At 28.4% G+C, this 20,168-nt stretch overlaps 4 protein-coding genes across 4 annotated transcripts; 3 read left to right on the top strand and 1 right to left on the bottom strand.

Moving 5' to 3' along the window:
• The first annotated feature begins 1,754 nt into the window (after positions 1–1,754).
• Positions 1,755–3,348, top strand: Spt-I (serine palmitoyltransferase subunit I). Its single transcript, XM_011498135.1, has 2 exons — positions 1,755–2,696; positions 2,780–3,348. The coding sequence occupies exons 1-2, from the start codon at positions 1,796–1,798 to the stop codon at positions 3,277–3,279; spliced, it is 1,401 nt and encodes a 466-aa protein (XP_011496437.1). The 5' UTR covers positions 1,755–1,795; the 3' UTR covers positions 3,280–3,348.
• Positions 3,349–3,934: 586 nt separating this feature from the next.
• RpLP0 (ribosomal protein LP0) lies at positions 3,935–6,091 on the top strand. The gene is made up of 5 exons (XM_011498134.1): positions 3,935–4,015; positions 4,473–4,564; positions 4,645–5,055; positions 5,195–5,539; positions 5,891–6,091. Exons 2-5 carry the CDS (start codon positions 4,511–4,513, stop codon positions 6,035–6,037), a joined length of 957 nt encoding a protein of 318 aa, XP_011496436.1. The 5' UTR covers positions 3,935–4,015; positions 4,473–4,510; the 3' UTR covers positions 6,038–6,091.
• Positions 6,092–7,844: 1,753 nt separating this feature from the next.
• Gclc (glutamate--cysteine ligase) lies at positions 7,845–14,124 on the top strand. Its single transcript, XM_011498133.1, has 9 exons — positions 7,845–8,057; positions 10,615–10,724; positions 10,993–11,178; positions 11,259–11,431; positions 11,781–11,998; positions 12,166–12,534; positions 13,200–13,547; positions 13,625–13,806; positions 13,888–14,124. Exons 1-9 carry the CDS (start codon positions 7,908–7,910, stop codon positions 14,060–14,062), a joined length of 1,911 nt encoding a protein of 636 aa, XP_011496435.1. The 5' UTR covers positions 7,845–7,907; the 3' UTR covers positions 14,063–14,124.
• Positions 14,125–14,332: 208 nt separating this feature from the next.
• Mpv17 (Mitochondrial inner membrane protein MPV17) lies at positions 14,333–15,446 on the bottom strand. Its single transcript, XM_011498132.1, has 4 exons — positions 15,113–15,446; positions 14,899–15,014; positions 14,602–14,823; positions 14,333–14,498 (listed from the first exon to the last, which is right to left on the bottom strand). The coding sequence occupies exons 1-4, from the start codon at positions 15,183–15,185 to the stop codon at positions 14,346–14,348; spliced, it is 564 nt and encodes a 187-aa protein (XP_011496434.1). The 5' UTR covers positions 15,186–15,446; the 3' UTR covers positions 14,333–14,345.
• Positions 15,447–20,168: the final 4,722 nt, after the last annotated feature.

Raw genomic sequence — 20,168 nt, 5'->3', positions numbered from 1 at the left:
TCGTTGTCGTTGTCGTTGTCGTTGTCGTTGTCGTTGTCGTCGTCGTCGTCGTCGTCCTCGTCGTCGTTGACGCACAAAGTTTCGGTTATGTCAGCGGTTCGACAGCACCTCGGCAACGCGGCATTCGCTAATCTCCCTCTGCTCGAGCTACGCTACCGACACTACAGACATGCGCCGTTCCCCAGAAACACACACACTTACGAGCGCAGTGTACACATAGCCGACCACAGCGGACAGTACGAGACGCGCAGTCCACATAAACGTATTGCCGTACGAATGTATTGTGTGGTGGCCGGGGCGTCTGCCGGATACGCGAATCGACGACGACGGCGTCGACGGCGGCGGTGGCGGCGGCGGCAAGATCACAGAGAAAAACGCGTAAACGCGAGTCATCATCCTTAGATAGACGAGCGCGCATGCGTGGTACCGAGCGCTAGGTTTAGTCAGCGCGCCCTTGCCATCCTTATTCTGCTACTCCCAGGCTCTCTTTATTGTCCTTTGTACCTGATATTTTCACATTTATTATCGCTCGGTAATGTTTGATTATTGGCGAGGTTGTTGCTTTGTTTTAACTTGCGCACAATAACCCTCGTATTATCATTGTCGCGGAGTTCGTTCGAATATGAAAAATTTATATATTACGTACGTAATATTTTTTTAAGGACAGCGAAGGAGTTAATGACATTAGACGTGCCAATGTTATCATTGTCGAAGACTTTCAAATCTCGTATTAATTTCATAGTATTGGTATTACGTGCGCATTTAGATTGAGATTTTATACTGGTCGTTCTTGGGAATGTTTATTGACAATCAATAATTTTGAAATTTTTATATAGGATTTTCATTTTTAACTATTAGTGTTTGTGATAAATAAAATTTTACAAGAGTCTAAGCACGATCTTTGGATATTGGTTATTGGACGAAAATATTTATATTGGCATTTGGCTCAACCGGGCCTAAAAAACTCTTACGCAAATATAATTTCAGCATTAGAATTTGCTAACACACTTAACACACATTACATGCTTTATAATAATATATTTTCTAATAAGCAGTTAATAAAAGTTGCTTGTATAGGAAAAATTCTATAATTATGTTCGATTCTCATCATATTACACGTGTTTCTTGAATAATATTGCGAACAAAAATGACCGCGTCCGTGCATTCTCGAGCAAAAAAAAATTTTATCAATATAAGTAGTAAACTTTTAATTTTTAAAAGATCTTAATTTGTTGCAGACAAGCGCTATGAAAAATAATGCAGTTTATAAAATCATTAACTATACATAATGATTGTTTTTTTTTTTTTTTTTAAGAACTTATTGCCTATTTGTTAATTTGTATTTGGTACACATTTTACGGCAGCTAAAACTTGATCGATAATACAGAATTTTGAAAAAATGTGAATTTTTTAACATGTAACGCCTATCCTATCTTTATTTCCAAATTGTATATACTACGGTTTTGCATTTAGCAATTCACGTTTTTCGTTATATATGACCATTCGTATATGCAAATGTGCGTATACATTTATATGCCTACATGTGTGTATATATATATATATATATATAGGCATATATATAAGCACATGCGCGCACACATTAATAAAATTAATGACAGATATTAAGTACTGAGGTATATAGAAATCTTTTTAAATTGAACTTTTCGTGTAAATAATTATATCAGTGATTGATTAAAAATTTTTTTGTTTCAGAATTGAATATAAGGTTAAACACTACTTGATGTTAATTTATCAAATACAAAGATTGTGAACTATTTTGTATAAAGCATTTAAAATGACTACAAAATTAATATTCTTAGAATCTATAGACATACTGGGCACAATACCAAATTATCATACACTTTTGTTTGTATTTAGTATTGCTAGTTTAATTTGGTTTTTCATTAAAAAACAAAGTCAGTCTGTAAATAATCAGGCTACTACTGATGAATGCGATCGTAAATTAGAAGAATGGAGACCAGAGCCATTAATATCGGAGATTAAGAAAGATCATCCTTCGTTGACTCCCAAAACAATAACATCCAGAGTCGGTAAAAGAATAATTGTCAATGAATATGATTGTTTAAACCTTGGAACACATAATTATTTGAATTTAACCGAAAGTGCCGAGATAGAACAAGAAGCTATTAGAAGTATACAGAAATATGGTGTTGGATCTTGCGGACCACGAGGATTTTATGGAACAGTAGATGTACATTTGCGCTTGGAAGAACGTTTGGCACAATTTATGAAAATGGAAGAAGCGGTCGTTTATTCTTACGGTTTCACTACAATCGCATCAGCAATTGCGGCGTATTGTAAGCGTAAAGATTTAGTATTTGTAGATGAAAAGGTTAATTTTGCTATACAAAAAGGACTCGACGCATCAAGATCAAATATTAAATTTTTTAAGCACAATGACATAGATCATCTCGAACAATTATTAAAAGCCCAAAGTGGCCTACATAAAACAAATTCACAAGGTGTAGAGACAACTAGAAAGTTTTTAATCGTTGAGGGTATTTATATGAATACAGGAACTATATGTCCTTTACCCGAATTAGTAATCTTATGTAGAAAATACAAATTACGAATTTTTGTGGATGAATCTATTTCGTTTGGTACTCTAGGAGCTACTGGACGAGGAATTACAGAGCATTTCAATGTTCCAAGACATGAAATCGACATGATAATGGGTTCGTTCAAATTAACTTTTGCTATATTATTTTAAAATTGATTTCAGATCTTATAAATAACTTAAATGCCAAATATGTTTCAGGTTCATTAGAGCATGCAATTGGTTCAGTGGGTGGATTTTGCGTAGGTTCTTCATTTATTGTTGAACATCAAAGATTATCAGGGCTAGGCTATTGTTTTTCTGCATCCTTACCACCTCTTTTAGCTACTGCAGCCATCATTTCGTTAGAAATTATGGATAATAAACCACAAATTTTTCAGATACTGAAAGAAAATTGTCATAAATTTCACAGAGGTATTAAAGAAATGGATATTTTTGAATGTCCAAGTTTTGCAGAATCACCTGTGCAACATTTATACTTGAAAAAACAACTTGATAATGAGAAAGAGAAGGAATTACTAGAAGCAATATCTGATAAATGTATTGAAAATAATTTGGCAGTTATAGTCCCAGTATATCTAAATGTTGAGAGAGAACAACCTCGATTTAGTATAAGAATATGCATTTCTTCTAGCTTGAATCAAAATGATATAAATTTCGCCTTAAATATATTAAATAAATGTGCTAATGAAGTTTTATGAATATAATTATTGTAATTTAAAATCATCAATTGAAGGTTTATAAATGCATACAATAGGGTACACATGCACATACGCACGCAAACACACATTACATTATAATATGCATAAGTTGCTTATATGTTCAAATCACCTAAAATAATTGTAAACTGTTAATAAAGTTTATTTATTTTTATATGTATTTTATTAAAAAAAAAAAAATTTTCTCTCTAAATTAAAATATGATCACTGTAATCTTTCAGATACAGCAAAAATATTTTTAATGTAAATTCACTTTAAAGTTTTCAACAAATAACAAATAAGTCGAACTGAGTTCTGGTTAATGGAAATAAACAAAATATCGAGGCAAGATTACGTTAAGCTTCAAATGAAATAAAGTAAAGAAATACTAGAATTTACTGGAAAGTTTAACCGAATATTCGAAAATTCCACTAGCCATTGGCTTCCTGTTTATAGTTTTCATTTTATTATACAGATATTAAATTTGATTTGCTTTACACTTTCTATAATTAACTCATAAAATTATGAATTCAATAATGATAATTTTATATCGAGACATTATTGAAATTGTATTTTTAGAATTCAAATCCATAATTATATTTTACTTCAAAGGAGTCACCATGATTACTGTCGATAATGTAGATCGTCGACAGTTTATTTGATCTTCCGGTTTTTCGAAACTAGATAATTGAGTTTCCTGGTTCCAATTTCGGCCATTACGCCCAATTTTTTTGCCGAGGTATGTATAACTTGTGGTTGCTCAAAATGATATCTTAAATTTAATCAAATATTCTGTATTGTAATGCAAATTATTTACAAAAATATAAGTCTATAATTAAATTATTAACATTGAGAATACGATTTTAGTATATCGAAACGGTGAATTTCATATAATTTCGATTAATATGTACATTGAGGTTATGAATCCACGTGGCGTGCTCTAAAGCTTTCATTAAAGAGTAGTTAATACGGTAGAATATTAATATAATGTATTTAAATTAAATTGATGAAAAACTATTGCGTCTAAAGGTCCGATCAGCGTTCAAAAGCTAGAAATAGCTGAACCCATTTGGGCGCCGGATTCAATGTTGAAAAACGCATTCAATGTAGTCTGAATTTTTTTTTCTTTTTTACTAGAAAGTTTTAAGAATTTAATATACATGCAAAAGAATTTACTTGTCAATTATTAATTACAGTCCTTAAATTTCCGTACGGTATCCCTACACACTTCACGATGGGTAGGGAGGACAAGGCAACCTGGAAAGCAGGTTATTTTAATAAACTTATTGTGAGTACGATGAAATATGAGTAATTGTAATTATTTGCCTATACGATAATTAAATTAATTAATTTTTTTATACTGTATAGCAACTTTTGGATGATTATCCAAAATGTTTTATCGTGGGCGCAGACAATGTTGGATCGAAACAGATGCAGCAAATACGTATGTCACTGCGGGGTACCGCAGTCGTTTTAATGGGTAAGAACACCATGATGAGAAAAGCTATACGTGGTCATATTGAGCGCAATGCAGCTTTGGAAAAGTTATTACCACATATCCGTGGTAATGTCGGCTTTGTCTTTACACGGGGAGATCTCGTTGAAGTCAGAGATAAGCTTTTGGAGAACAAAGTCCGTGCTCCAGCTAGAGCAGGAGCTATTGCTCCATTGAGTGTTGTAATTCCTGCGCAGAATACCGGTTTAGGTCCTGAAAAAACTTCTTTCTTCCAAGCTTTGAGTATTCCAACCAAGATTTCTAAAGGAACTATCGAAATCATTGTAAGTCCCAGTAAAAACTTCAATTTAAACAAAGGATTGTAAATATATATATTTTTAAATTTTGCATTTGTTATTTATGACAAGGATTTGTAAAAAAAAAAAAAAAAAAAAAAAAAAAAAAAAAAATTTTATATTTCAGAACGATGTGCATATTTTGAAACCGGGTGATAAAGTTGGAGCTTCGGAAGCTACGCTTCTGAATATGTTGAACATCTCGCCATTTTCATACGGTCTGATCGTCGAACAAGTCTATGATTCTGGAACAATTTTTGCTCCTGAAATTTTGGATATCAAGCCAGAAGATCTTCGAGAGAAATTTTTGGCTGGCGTTGCTAATTTAGCATCTGTCTGTTTATCAATTGGTTATCCTACTATCGCCAGTATTCCACACAGCATCGCCAATGGATTCAAGAACTTATTAGCTGTCGCAGCAGCCACGGATGTCGAATTTAAAGAAGCAACTACTATAAAGGAATTTATTAAAGTACGTGAAAGTTGAAAGAAAATTGTTGTGTAAAAATTATTTTAGTATAATTGAAGTAATTTGATTATTAATTGTTTTGCAAATTCAATTTATAAGTCATACGCAACAATTTTACTTCTTTTATACTTTACTTTGTATATTTTAACGTGACCTTTATTAGTTTCTGAATGATGAAAAGTTTTCACGCCTTAGAAGTTGAATCAGTAATCAGAAGCTAGAAATAGCGGGACCCATCTGGTTACCAACTTAAAGCTGAAAAAGCATACTATGCTGTCTGATATTACGATAAAAGAATATATTTTAAAATATGTTTAAATGACGATTGTTCTCAAATGATAAATTTCATTGTAGGATCCCAGCAAATTTGCTGCTGCTGCTACCAGTGCTGCTCCAGCGGCAGCCGCTGCTGCTGCTCCGGCCGCCGAAAAGAAAGAAGAAAAGAAAAAGGAAGAATCTGAATCCGAGGATGAAGACATGGGCTTTGCTCTCTTCGACTAAGTTTTGTATCAGTGATATTTTTCAATTACAAATATACACAATTTGTTACTGATACTTTCACTGACTAATAAACAAAGTATCAGAATTAATAAAATATAAAACACTTTCTTCCAAATCTCCCTTTTTCTCAATACTAATTTAATATTTCATGGCAACAATTATATGAAATTAATGAAAATTATCAACTAGCAAACGTAAAATGTATTGCAATTAGAATGACAAAATTAAAAATTTTTTATTTACCTTTTATACGTTTACCACTTGAAATCGTGAGATTAATCGAAAGCTTTTATTAAAGTAATCTATATTTTGATTTGGATGAACAATATATGATTTCAAAATTACAAAATATAATTTAAAAGTTAACCTAGATAGATTTGTATCGTTAGAAACATTATGGAATATAAGAACAATCAAGCAGTATGTTTATAGTGATAAGAATAAAAAGAAAAACTAGCATTTCGAAATGATAATAAAAGTGTAATTGAGTTAAATTTATATCGCAAGTACGTAATCGTAACGGTCTTTATTCTTCAAATAAAAATGAACGAACACGATTAAAAAGCTTATACAATATTGAGTAAACATTTGATCGTTGCGATGATATTCTTTTACATATTATTCGAAGACACTTGTTCGAATGAAGATAATTTTTTACATTCATATATAATGGTCGATCGGTATGATGTAATATAAATGGATTTGTACAATAAGTAAGAAAAACTTGACGAATCTCGCACGTGAGAAGTCGAATTGTACATGGGCCTCCCCCTCATCAAATAATCGAGTCTCAAAATTCCAACCATTTAAAATGCCGATTCGGTTAATTAACATTCATGCGAATCTATTTAAAGTAATTGGAAATATGGAGAGAAAAGTCGTGCACTAGAAATAATCTTTCATACGTTAACGGCAGAATTACCAAGCCCGCTTGTAACATGCTTCAAACACAAATTTTAAAGCAGTCGGTGATTTCGTAATAATTATTTTAACGGAAAACAAATGGGTGTTCCAATTACCATTATGTAGTGATAAGATTACCCGATGTATTATTATATTAATAGTGGTAATAAAATGGTTGGCTGAATATGCGAATACGTAAAGTGAAAGGATATATATAAAATATGTATATATATATATATATATATATATATATATAAATCAATTACGTAAACGGAAAATGTAATTTTCTTGGAAGTTGATATTGAAACAGTAAATAAAAAAACTAAAGAAAAAACAACTTGGCAGAAGGGGAGGGTAGGCCGATGAGCAAAGAGCAATGGGAATAGGCGTTGGCGCCTCGAGTCTGTTTACGTAGTGGCAGTAGTAACTTGCTGCTAGATAAGTTGCGCATACGTTGTACTTGTGTCAGTAACAATCGCCGCACCAGTTGTCCAGGTCGTTGCCTTCGTCGTTAGTCGTCGTCACACGTCCTCGTCGTCGTTAGTCGTCGTCACACGTCGTCGTCGTCGTTAGTCATCGTCACACGTCGTCGTCGTCGTCGTCGTCGTCGTCGTCGTCGTCATCGTCGTCGTCGGTCGTTGTCAGGCTGATTGCGCGCACAACCTGTATACTATCTCTCATATATAAAAAAACGTGCCTTACTAACTCCTCGGACATAACGCGGAGTTGGACACTCGATTAGTGTGATTCTCGGACGGCGGCAAATTCGAGTCGTTGAGTGCTCAATTAATTAGACTTTTGCTTTCGTAAACATCAGGCAGTATCGCCGTAGCCGTCGTTGTTGCCGTTGCTGTTGTCGTTGCCGCCGCTTTGTTCAGTGTGTACACAAGCCGTACACACACACACACAGAGATCTTGATCAAGAAAACGAGCGTTACGACATTCTGGAAGTTAACGGATAAACGCAATGGGTTTATTGTCGGAGGGAAGTCCGCTTAATTGGGAGGAGACGAAAAAACTCTCCGACCATGTGAGAAAGCACGGGATCATACAATTTATTAACCTGTACAAAAGGCTCAGAGACAGAGAGGGCGATGTACTTAAATGGGGAGACGAGGTTCGTAACAACACAACAAGCTTCATTTTTCTTCTCGTACTATACTTTGACCATGCCGTTGTTTCTCTCACTTATCAAAGTAGTTTTACATAAAAGCATACACGACGACGAATCGCGAGCATGACTAAGTGTGTGCATATGTGTGGTACATTGCGCGGTTCGTGGTTTCTCTTTAATTTTGTTGACCCGTTGTTTTATCGCGAATAGGTTAGATTTTTGCTAGTGTTTTTTATTTATTTTTTTCAATTTCATTGTTGTTGTTGTTGTTGTTGTTGTTGTTGTTGTTGTTATTATTATTATTATGAATAATTAATTATTGTATGCCTTTTGCAATTCATGTGGTAAGGTGGCCGATGATTTCGTCGTTCTAAGCTCAGCCGAGCTATTTTCATGAAATCGACGTTGTGGTTGTTTTTGTTGTAATTGAAGTGTAAGTGGGCTCGGTAAGTCATTGAGTATTGGTGAAAAAAAAATGCAATGAATTTGTTTATATGATTTCACGTAGCTTAATGTCAATTAAAATTAAATGCCTTTCGTGAACCATTGCATTCATCATTTGCCATTTACAGTGGAACAGTATTTGATTTTTAAATAATCAATTCTGTATAGGACGTGAATGTCAGTAATTAGTTATAAAGATACTTTTCCCAAGGAAAGTAATTATACAGCGAACATTCATTTTTAATGCCCAGACACTTTTATATTCATCTGCCTTGTTTTACGATTTCTATATATTATATATTTTTTTTTTTTTTTTTTTTTTTTTTTTTTTTTTTTTTTTTTTTTTTTTATTAAGTCAGAATAATTTATTAAAAGTTAAAAGAGTTTAGCCCGAAAATGGCGACGAGCTATGGTAATATATGATTCGTATACAGTTAAGAAAGCGCTCGGATTGGTCTCCTTAAAACGAAAAAAGAAAAATATATAAAATTGAAAATTACACTGCAAACAAAATATTAACCAACCAAATGTGTTTTGCAATAATAAGCATACAATTAATTAGTCAATTATATATTACACAAAATAATTGTCACTACTTAATATTTATTCGAATACTTTTAGTCGTAGAGGTAATTCATGTCAAATAAATCACTGCATACAATTGACCTTAAAAAAATTAATAGATGCCAAATATTTGTAAAAAAAAAAAAAAAAACATTTAAATGGTATTATTTATTACAATTAAATACGTATGCCTATAATATTTCAACGGCTTTTTTTTTTTCGTTCTAATACTCATTTATCATGGACGTCGATATTGATGTGTACCTGTCCATTCACTCTATTTCGATGTATTTTAGTAATTACTATTCACAGAAATGACGATATTTCGTGAATAAATTTAATTTTGTTCATCATTATTATCTGGTTCCATTTAACAGAAACTTTATTTATTCTCTCATTAATTCTGTAAATTGATCAATAATTTATATAATTGTTCAATCTTTTTTTCCGCCTCTATTTATGAGCAAATTTAACTTCTTTTTCAATAACTTTAACATTTAATTTAATTCTAAACTTTTGTGAAAAATATAGTTAAAAATACAAATAATAAATAAAACAAAAAAAAACAAAAAAAAAAAAACGTATAAAATTATAATTTTATATTTTAATGCAGATTAGCTCGTATATGTAAAAATCTTTTATCCTAAAAGATAATTATAAAAATCATAAATTTATTTCGATAAAAGTAACGAGAAAAGTATAAGTGAGAAATGCTTTATGATGAATCAATTATGCCAAAATCCGATAAAAATTTTATCCGACGCACCACAAAAAAAAAAAAAAAAAAAAAAAAAAAAAAAATTTAATAAAAACTGGTCCTACGAGTCGAGCAAAATTTTCCCACCAATAGAATATCAGTAAATTTTTTGTATCAAATCTCAACAAGAATAAAAATTCAGTATATCGTATCGAAATTAAAATTTTTATTTCAAAAGATTACTTACTAACCAATCGAATGCACATATAAATTTCATTTAAGTATATATGCAATTTATGTTAATATTATTTTTGAAGAAAAAAAAAACTACATACCAATTCGAAATAAATAATTAAGACATTTTTTATGATCCAAGGGTGAAAAATTATGTGCTTCATTGCTTATTTAAATATAATTTATAAATACAATATTATTCATAATCTTCATTCATTTATATAGCAGTATTTTTAATATTTTAAAATAAGGATGAATAATGCATTTTTCACGTTAATGCGAAGTAGCGTTGCAAGCTAATAAGGACATATATTAAACGTATGTAATTGAAATAAAAAATATAGATTTATGTTCACTATATTAAAGGTTGATTTTTTTTCTTCTAATATTATTTCATAGATGGTAAGGTAAAATTTCGTGATTAAGTATTACTATTTTCATTCATTTTTGTAGAATTAATGTATTCGATTTCATTTTTTGTTGTTGTTGTTGTTGTTGTTGTTGTTTTTATTTGTTTGTTTTAAATACTACTTACGCTGTCGCATAAATTAGAGATTGTAAGGAAAAATTATTATCGTTCTACACGAGTGAATTGTATGTATTTTACAATTTTGATCTTAGGTGGAATATATATTGGTGAAGTTTAACGATTCCGAAAAAACTGCAAAAGTATCATTGAGAGCTGAAAAATATTTGTCACAATTGCAAGAAAAGGAACACAATGATCCAAGGCAAGTTTAACAAGAAATTATCATTACGTTATAATAGTCGGTATATATAAGTATTGATTGATTGAAATAGAAATTTATAGAAAAATGTTAATTATACTTAAATTTTTATAATCCTAAAGAGAATTATTAATATTATTACCATAAAAATATTACTATGTTTGCATTAATATTGCAAGTTATAATTTTTTTAAAGAAACTGATACGTACGCATGTGTCTCTTAATACGATTAGTAAAATGTTATTAATGTTAAATAAAATTTTGTTAAAGCAATGTCAAGTCTCTTTGGCGTCCAGAATACGGAGCTTACATGATCGAAGGAACACCAGGAAAACCTTATGGTGGCCTGCTGGCACATTTTAACGTGGTTGAAGCAAATATGCAATATAGAAGACAAGAAGCCACGAAATTATTAGAGCCCGGGGAGGTTCTCATGTCATTAACCAATTTTCCAAGGTTAGTCACGTAAGAAAGAAGGATTTTATCCTGAATAAATTTTTATTCAGCTAGTTATTATAATATAGAAACTTGTACAGATTAGGAGCTGATGATTTCACGGATCCTCCTGCTTTCCCTGCTCCATATTTCGGACCATCTAGGAGTTTATTTTTTCCTAATGAAGCTATTTTTTCGGGTCATCCGCGATTTAAAACATTAACTAGAAATATTAGAAGCCGTAGAGGGGAAAAAGTTGCCATCAACTTACCAAGTACAAATTTTATTATTTACTTAAATAAATTTTCGATGAAATTTATTTCAATGCTAATCTGTTTCATGTTGAATTCTAAACGTAGAGACATTAAATAATTAATATTAGAATGAGAATTTCTATTTTATGAGCGAGCGATACTCGGTAAAAAATGTAATTGATAACAAAAATATTATTTATAATCAATTAATATTGTAAATAGAAGCTTATAAACTTTTACATTTTCAAGTCAAATAATGCTATACTCAATGTGACATTTTTTTTTTTTTTTTTTTTTTTTTTTTTTTTTTTTTTTTTTTTTTTAAAATAATAAAATGTAAAACATCTTAATGAATTATAATGTTTTCAGTTTACAAGGATAAAAATATTAAATTGCCCTTTAAAGAAGATTTAGCTACATTGGGAGACGATGGAACGAGTGAAAAAGCAGCCAAAGAAAATCATGTTTACATGGATGCAATGGGATTCGGAATGGGTTGCTGTTGCTTACAACTTACATTTCAAGCTTGTAATATCGAAGAAGCGAGAACTTTATACGATCAACTTACACCTCTCTGTCCTATAATGGTAAATATGTGTCAAAGAATATTATTATTGTTACTATTGCTGTTTTTTTTTTTTTTTTTTTTTTTTTTTTTTTTTTTTTTTTTTTTTTTTTTAATATAATTGAAAATGTTAAATTGGCATGTCTCTCGTGCATGCCTTACAGAAAATATTTATTTCACGTTCGACAGCTGGCTCTTACTGCTGCCAGTCCATTTTATAGAGGCTACATAACCGATGTCGATTGCCGATGGAATGTTATTTCTTGCTCCGTTGACTGCAGAACTGCAGAAGAACGTGGACTGGAACCGCTTAAAGAAAACAAATTTCATATTAACAAATCCAGATATGATTCTATCGATTCCTATCTTAGCGAACAAGGGGATAGATACAACGATGTACCACTAATCTATGATGAAAATATTTTTAAACAACTATTGGATAATGGAATCGATAGATTACTTTCACAACATATCGCTCATCTATTTATTAGAGATACCGTATCGCTATTTTCAGAGAAAGTTCAACAAAATGATCTTGAAGATACAGATCATTTTGAGGTAATTTATTTATTGTTATTTTATAATATATAGATAAATTTTATTTACTTCAGGATAATGATACTATTAGTTTCTTTATATTTCCCTTAATAATTTCTTAATCTTTCGAAACGAATGTCGCGAGAATGATTTAAGCAGATTGATCTTGTTAATATTTTGATAGACAATAAAAATGTTTCAAAATGTTCAAGCACAAATTTAAATTCTTAGATCAGATTTATTATCTTTTTTAACTATACACTTTATGTATGCGCACTGGTAAATTAACTTCATATTTTTAAGAAATTAATGGTAGTATTCTGATTAAAAAGAAAATTATATAGAAGTATTTTGTTTTTATTTTTTATATTATTAATCTTATAATACAATAGTATCTTTATATAATTACAAATATTTAGAAATTAACATGTCTCTTGTGCAGGTTTTACAGAATATATATATTTACATTTAACATATTGCTCTTACTGTCTACAGAATAAACTATATATACGTAACATGAACATTATATGAATATATCTTTTTATTTTAAGAACTAAATAATTCTTTAATGCTGCAAATTGTATATATCACACAATTTGTAATTCATTCGATTTAAAAATTTGATTAAATGATAAATCATGTGAAAATATACATTTTTTAATTAATTATGAATATTACTTTTTTAGAATATTCAATCGACGAACTGGCAAACAATGCGATTTAAACCACCACCATCAAACTCTTCAATTGGTTGGAGAGTTGAATTTCGACCTTGTGAAGTACAAATTACTGATTTTGAAAATGCAGCTATTGTTTGTTTTGTAGTACTATTAACACGGGTAATTTTGAGCTATAAATTAAATCTTTTAATACCCATCAGCAAAGTAGATGAAAACATGGCAAGAGCACAAAAAAAGGATGCTGTTAAATTGGAAAAGTTTTGGTTTAAGCGAGATATTACGTGTAATACGCAGCAAGGAGATATTAAAGATGAATTTACAGAATATTCTATAGATGAAATTGTGAATGGAAAGGTGTGTTTTCTTATTTTCAATTCGCATTCATTTAAGAATGATCTCCCTTCGCTCATTAAATACTATTTATGTGATAGGAAGGCACATTTCCTGGATTAATTCCATTGGTTAACTCTTATCTTTCGAGTATGGATGCAGATGCTGATACTCATTGTACTATACAAAGATATATTAAACTCATTCAAAGACGAGCATCCGGTGAACTTTTGACAACTGCGAGTTGGTTGAGACAGGAAGTAACGAAACATCCTGAATACAGGTTGGACTCGCCGTATTCAAAATAATGTTATAAGCACAAGATGTATAAGTTTAAATTCAAAGTTCCATTTTAATTTTTTAGGAGAGATTCAATAATATCACAAAAAATTAATTATGATTTACTTAAAAAAATCCATGATATCGAAACAAATAAAGTATCATGCCCCGAATTACTTGGACCGTGTACAATTTCCAAAACTTCAGAAACAGTTCCAGTAGCAATGACTAAGGCTGAAAATTGTTCTATTCCACATTAAATAGTATAATGATTAATCATCAAACCGAAAAATGTATTATTATATTTTTAAATAATTTTATTGTATACATTATACATCCTATACTTGTAATATACAACAATATTGTACTATAATTTTTAATGAAATGCACTATGTGCTTCAAAAAGTTAGAAATGCAGTAATGAAATTGGCGTATAAAGCTGCCTTATACTACTGTTAGAACATCTATTGTATAAATAAATAAATAGGTGTGTTGACATACTTTTTTAATAATTACATTGTAATTGTTGAATTTATTCATTTTTCAATTCCTATTTATGGAATATATTTTATAATTATCCCTGTTAGTTCTATAAGAGATGTAAGTATTCCATAATATTGCTATCGCTTGAACTACCAAAACTTGGTAATGTAATGGAACGAAGTAAAAATTCAGTAGTTGTACTATGGGCCATAGCTGTAACGCAATGTAATTAAATATACATATATATATATACATACAGATGCTGGTGTACGCATATTTACTAATATTAATAATGTTGCGACGAGACGTACATTACCTTATAATTATTTATCAAAATGTCCGTGTATTCATTTTTTAATTTTAATTTAGTACTTTTTAAATTATGTCCTTGCATCAATGCAATTGTACTTAACAGAATTGCTATGAATACGGGGGCAAATAATAATTGATCACAGGCAACTTTTTTTAATACTACTATTACTCCCTTTGAACCAAAATATTTATCTAATATACCATACCACGTTCTGGTTGCAGGGCCCTAAATTTTAAAATCAAAATGTTCTATTACAATAAATACATAAGTTACTGTTAAAATTTAAGTTTTATTACTTACTGCTATAAAAAAGCCAATACCAGCAAATTGGGCTGTTCTAATTAAATCCAAATTTTTTGCTGATCTTTTTTCAATATAATTTTGGGCTATTTGATCACCTAATCCTAACAAAGCCCCTATCATACATACAACAAATTACAATAAAATATTAATAAATTAATTATAAATAACAATACGAATTATACACATTTAAATAATCATTATATTTTCTGACCTGCTTGTAGAGCTTGCATTCCCAATGGATATTTTGCGAGCAATTTTGTATATATTCGAAAAAATCGTGACATCCTACTATAAATACTTCAACTAACTTATAGATATATTTATTTAATAATTATACATTAAAATAATAAATTATAGGTTAAGCTATATAATAGTGTATATAAGGTTAAGCCTTCACTTATTCCCTAACATATTAATAATAAGCCAGCACTATCGATAGTTTAATTTAAATAATTTACAAGCAAATGTCAACAATTCAATTGAGTTATCTAATTTTGATCATAAACATTGAAAAGTTTTACATCTAAGTACAACATCGGTTAAATACATTATTACTCTATTCATAATATTTTAGATATTTTTCAATCTAAAATTGAAATATCTCTCGCGATAAGAGCATAGATGTTCAAAAAAAATATTCAGCTATTTTCTATGTTCGTTATCTTTTCTAGATTACTGATATATTTTGAATTAACGTAAAAGAATGTTCGTTAAATTATAGGACAAGTTAAAACAAACTCTTTTAACAATATAATTTAGAACTAATCTACAACAAAATTCTTTAATGTATTATGTACGATTTAAATTATGAAATTGGAAAGCCAGTACATTTGAAATAAAATTTAATTTAAAATAGCAGAAAATATATATGCATATACATATGTATTGTAAAAAGTTTGTATGCAAAATTTATAATTTCATACGACTTTTTTTTAAGAATATTTTTAAAAATATAATATAATTAACTAAATTTTCAATTTTTTTAATTGATAAAGAAACACAGCAAACATTTTCGAGTTAATTCCTTTTTTTTCTGGAAATAATTATTGGACTAATGCAAATTATGCGTAAAAATAAAACATACATAAAATTTTTTATCATAAAAATTAAAAAGAAAACAAACTGATAGGAAAAGCTAACATCTTTTTTTTTTTTTTTTTTTTTTTTTTTTTTTTTTTTTTTTTTGCTCTAATTAGAAATTTTAATAAATTATAAGAACGTGCGAGAATTATAAAATTTTTTGAATTTTACATGTTATCATGTTATTATAGAGGTCTTATGTTATATTAAATGTAAGCCTGCCATTCATCTCAGTAAAATATCAAATACTCAATCACATTGCAGTTTCTCAATTTTTCTTTGTTTAACATTTTCCTCTTCGTCTTTCAATTTTCTCATGTTATTCGTGTTAGTTAAATTGCCGTTTTATTAAAAGCAGTATAATTTATAAAGCAGGCTTAAAATAAAATAGAAGTCGTGCATAAGCATAGATATGAAATTTTAATAAATATACATATGAAAAAATGTAATAAATATATGGTAAACGTAATTATTTAAGCTTTACAAGAGAATAAAATTGTATGAGATAAATATAGAGGATATCAAACAATAGAGTATCAATCGATTGTCAAATGTTATTAACAATTTACGTCATTAGTTTTTATTTTTAATTTAACTAGTTTATTAAAGTAATGTTTAATAAAAAGATAAATTTTTTAAAGATGGCATATTAAACAATGAATATATGTAAAATTTAATTCTCCATCAAAAGTAAAAACTGTTAAACATTTTCACTTGATGCGTGAGTTTTCGTAGTTTCATTTCATTATAATATCTTATTTATAAATACACGAGAAACAAAAGAGAAATAAATTTCAGTGGAGTGGATGTATTACAAGTGTAAGAAAGAGAATTTTATGCTTCTAAATAGACGCTTCTTATTTATCATTTTACTTTTTCAACTCTATTGATATATGAAATTATATAATTTGTCATTGAAAGAGCGCCAAGCACTTTTTGCATCGTTTTACTGTAAATATTCAGATATAACTTTCGTAATTTTAATAATCCCATTTATATTTTTTCCTTATAGTAAGTAAAACATATTTGCATTGGTAGTTGCGAAACAATTTTCTTGCTCATTGTTATGTTACGATTCTACTTATAATTTTTAATGGCCTGTGCACATTAAAATTTTACGAGAGTTGCAATTATCGCTGTAAATTATATCTTTTCTTTAAAAATATGTAAGATTTATTAAAAATCAATATATATATATATATATATTTTTTTTTTTTTGACGGTTAATCATTTAAACGTTAATAGAGTACACAAATTATATTTATTATGTTAGTAAAATATCGTAACTTTGCAAATAATTCATAATGTTCTATTGCAATGAAATATTAAAAATTTAAATAAATAAGATTTGATTGCATATATTTTAACTTTCTTATACTAAACAGATTAAATCAATTCAATAGAGAAAATATATTTATATAAGCATTTTTTTTATATGGGAGTACAATATGTCAGCTATAAGCATTTTTTTTTTTTTTAAGTTTATCATTTTCAGTTTAATCAGTTATTTTATATTTCATCATACAAATACAAAGAACACTTTAAGTTAAGATAAGTTTTTCAGATTATTATACACTACGTTAATACTTCGTTATTATAGAATAAATTAGATAAAATTACTTTTTACATTAACACTTTATCTCTTCTTTGATACAATAATTGATTCTTTTTATAGAATTTATGTATATTCCTTGAATTAAATATAATTTTAAAACTTAATGTATACTTCATTTATTTCCCCTTCCATACTCCTCAAAACTTAATATTACGCAGTCGTTATATATACCTAAATTTATTTAACGGTGTACGGCAAAAAACTTTTCTCTTGGCTGATTTCAAGCTCAACATTTCAAAGTTTGTATTCCAATTAGATTTTTTATCAATATTTAAGAATTCTTATAATTGTTATTTATTTATTAAGAAAATGAGATATCGTCAGTAATAGAGAGAAGATATATCCTAATCAATATACAATTTAATTTGCTTATGTATTTACATTTATATAATCGAATACATAGTGTAGTTAAATGAGTTTTGTTAATATCAGCTTCGATCGGCTTATTTCATAAAGCACGTATGTAAATATTAAAATTGTCTTTGATTAATCGTTACTTGCAGATAATTGTAATAATACAGTGATAAATTATTTACTTGATATGCTCATTGCTTATATGCTAATAAATGACTTTTAAAACTTTATCTAAAATATTATCGCTTTTTAAATTTTATTTTATCCATAGTTTTATCCGAATTTCATAATTTCGATTATTAATTGTATTCGATTATGAAAGATTCATTCTTTTTATTCGTATGGATCTCATTAAATTACTCGACGTATTCACAATTTAATATTTTATATCATACAATATAATGTTTAAATATATTTATAATTATGTTCAATTTTTATATTAAGCGAAAATAATTTAGTCAATTATGTATCGTTATTTAAAAAAAAAAAAAAAAATATATGATTATCTATATATGATTATAAAATAAAAAAATTTTTTCATTAATAATAATGCATTTCGAATAATAGAAATGTAAATTATATAATTTAATTACAAAAACACGATAAAGTTACTTTTTAATCAATTCAATTATAAAAAAAATTACAAAATAATTATTATAATCATAAGATCAAGAAATTCTTTTTAACTACGTATTCATTACAGCTAATAAGTATTTTCCAAGCATTAATTAAAGTGCGTATAATTAATATTAAATTAAAGCCTTAATTTGATTTTTTTTTTTTTTGAAATATATAATTATAAAAAACTATCGATATGTATATAATTTTAGTTAAATAGTTAAACTATTATATTATCCTACCAAATGTCATTATAATTATTTATTATTAATTTATTTATTGAAGATAATTATGGAGCGAAGGAGCTGTTGAATATATTTCATATTCTGAAGTTTATTATACAGTATTTTATTTTTCATGATATAATCCGATATCAAACGCTGGAGTAAAATAATTGAACTTTGATTGATATTTTAAATATTTATTTATATCTGTTTATATAACAATTAGAAAAAATATTTAGATATTTCCTTTATCCACAGTATTTATAAAACTAAGTATATCATTCAATTTGATTTTATAAATTTATTTATCGAATAAAAATATTATCGGTAACATTCATTTTACAATGATTTGTTACTATTGCATATTCCTAAATCAATTATATATATATATATTCTTTTTTTCTCCCCTTTGCATAGAACTCTGTATGAAATGTTTTAAGAGAACTACATTGAAATACACGAAATATAATATGTACTTGAGTATCATTAATTTATCCATAAGATTTGAAAAATATTTATGAAAATTCTTTCAGACACAAATTATATTTTATTTTCATTCCATTGGACCCTCGCAGATTATCCATCACATTTATATCGGTAAAAAATTAACTAAGAAAACTTTATTTTCACACCTGATCTTTGATTGTAATGATCACACAGTCGTAACTATTAACTATATCACATATGTAATGACAATGGTGCGTCGTACAATTATGATTATGACTAAAAATTTTCATAAAAACAATTGTACAATAAGAGAATATAGCAGAATTTAACCTTTTGAACTTTAATGAGTTTCATTTGGTCCGGAATGAATTAACGTCGCTGAGTCAAACTAAAATAATTTCTTTATCAAACGACAGATCAGTAGTCTATGGTTTTTGGACGAGTTTTCATATACACATATGCTACAATAATAGCAAAAATTGCAGCCACCGTTGGTAATACAATTGTAAAAACTCTCTGCTTATTTTCGAGAAATTCCTTTTTGCGTTCTTTTTTCTGTTTGTTAGTTTCTTTCGTTTTACTCTTTAAATATCGCATTCTGTAAGGTAAACAAATTAATTAATTACAACATATAATTATTTTTCGGCTTTCTTTTCTCAAATTATGATAATACAAATTAATATGTGAATCATTAATTACCTAAAGCTTAAAGTATTATTATTAAAAAAATAATAGTCGACTGTATTATCGCTGTAGGAACGAAGTGTCGCCTAAGCTAACAATTATTCTAATTACTCAAATAACCTATTAAGCAACACCTGCTGACTAAATTCTACTTGCTTACATTTCACACGTAGTCAGTCTTCTTTTTTTCTTGTCGAGCCATAGCACGAGACGTTATTCCATTGGTTATCCTTTAGTCCCGTTTA

This window comes from Ceratosolen solmsi, unplaced genomic scaffold, assembly GCF_000503995.2.
Source record: "Ceratosolen solmsi marchali unplaced genomic scaffold, CerSol_1.0 scaffold14, whole genome shotgun sequence".
Lineage (NCBI taxonomy): Eukaryota > Metazoa > Arthropoda > Insecta > Hymenoptera > Agaonidae > Ceratosolen > Ceratosolen solmsi.
Note: the sequence above shows the minus strand (reverse complement) of the source record. Positions and strands in the feature narration are given on the sequence as shown.

Excerpts from the sequence above, each read along its gene's own strand:
- RpLP0 (XM_011498134.1), top strand. The coding sequence starts at position 4,511 with ATGGGTAGGGAGGACAAGGCAACCTGGAAAGCAGGTTATTTTAATAAA. Across the intron at positions 4,565-4,644 it reads GTTATTTTAATAAACTTATT|CAACTTTTGGATGATTATCC; the intron begins GTGAGTACGATG and ends TATACTGTATAG. Across the intron at positions 5,540-5,890 it reads CTATAAAGGAATTTATTAAA|GATCCCAGCAAATTTGCTGC; the intron begins GTACGTGAAAGT and ends ATTTCATTGTAG.
- Gclc (XM_011498133.1), top strand. The coding sequence starts at position 7,908 with ATGGGTTTATTGTCGGAGGGAAGTCCGCTTAATTGGGAGGAGACGAAA. Across the intron at positions 8,058-10,614 it reads TACTTAAATGGGGAGACGAG|GTGGAATATATATTGGTGAA; the intron begins GTTCGTAACAAC and ends TTTTGATCTTAG. Across the intron at positions 12,535-13,199 it reads AAGATACAGATCATTTTGAG|AATATTCAATCGACGAACTG; the intron begins GTAATTTATTTA and ends TTACTTTTTTAG.
- Mpv17 (XM_011498132.1), bottom strand. The coding sequence starts at position 15,185 with ATGTCACGATTTTTTCGAATATATACAAAATTGCTCGCAAAATATCCA. Across the intron at positions 14,824-14,898 it reads GTATTGGCTTTTTTATAGCA|GGCCCTGCAACCAGAACGTG; the intron begins GTAAGTAATAAA and ends TTTAAAATTTAG. Across the intron at positions 14,499-14,601 it reads TTTTGATAAATAATTATAAG|CTATGGCCCATAGTACAACT; the intron begins GTAATGTACGTC and ends ATTGCGTTACAG.
- Spt-I (XM_011498135.1), top strand. The coding sequence starts at position 1,796 with ATGACTACAAAATTAATATTCTTAGAATCTATAGACATACTGGGCACA. Across the intron at positions 2,697-2,779 it reads TGAAATCGACATGATAATGG|GTTCATTAGAGCATGCAATT; the intron begins GTTCGTTCAAAT and ends AATATGTTTCAG.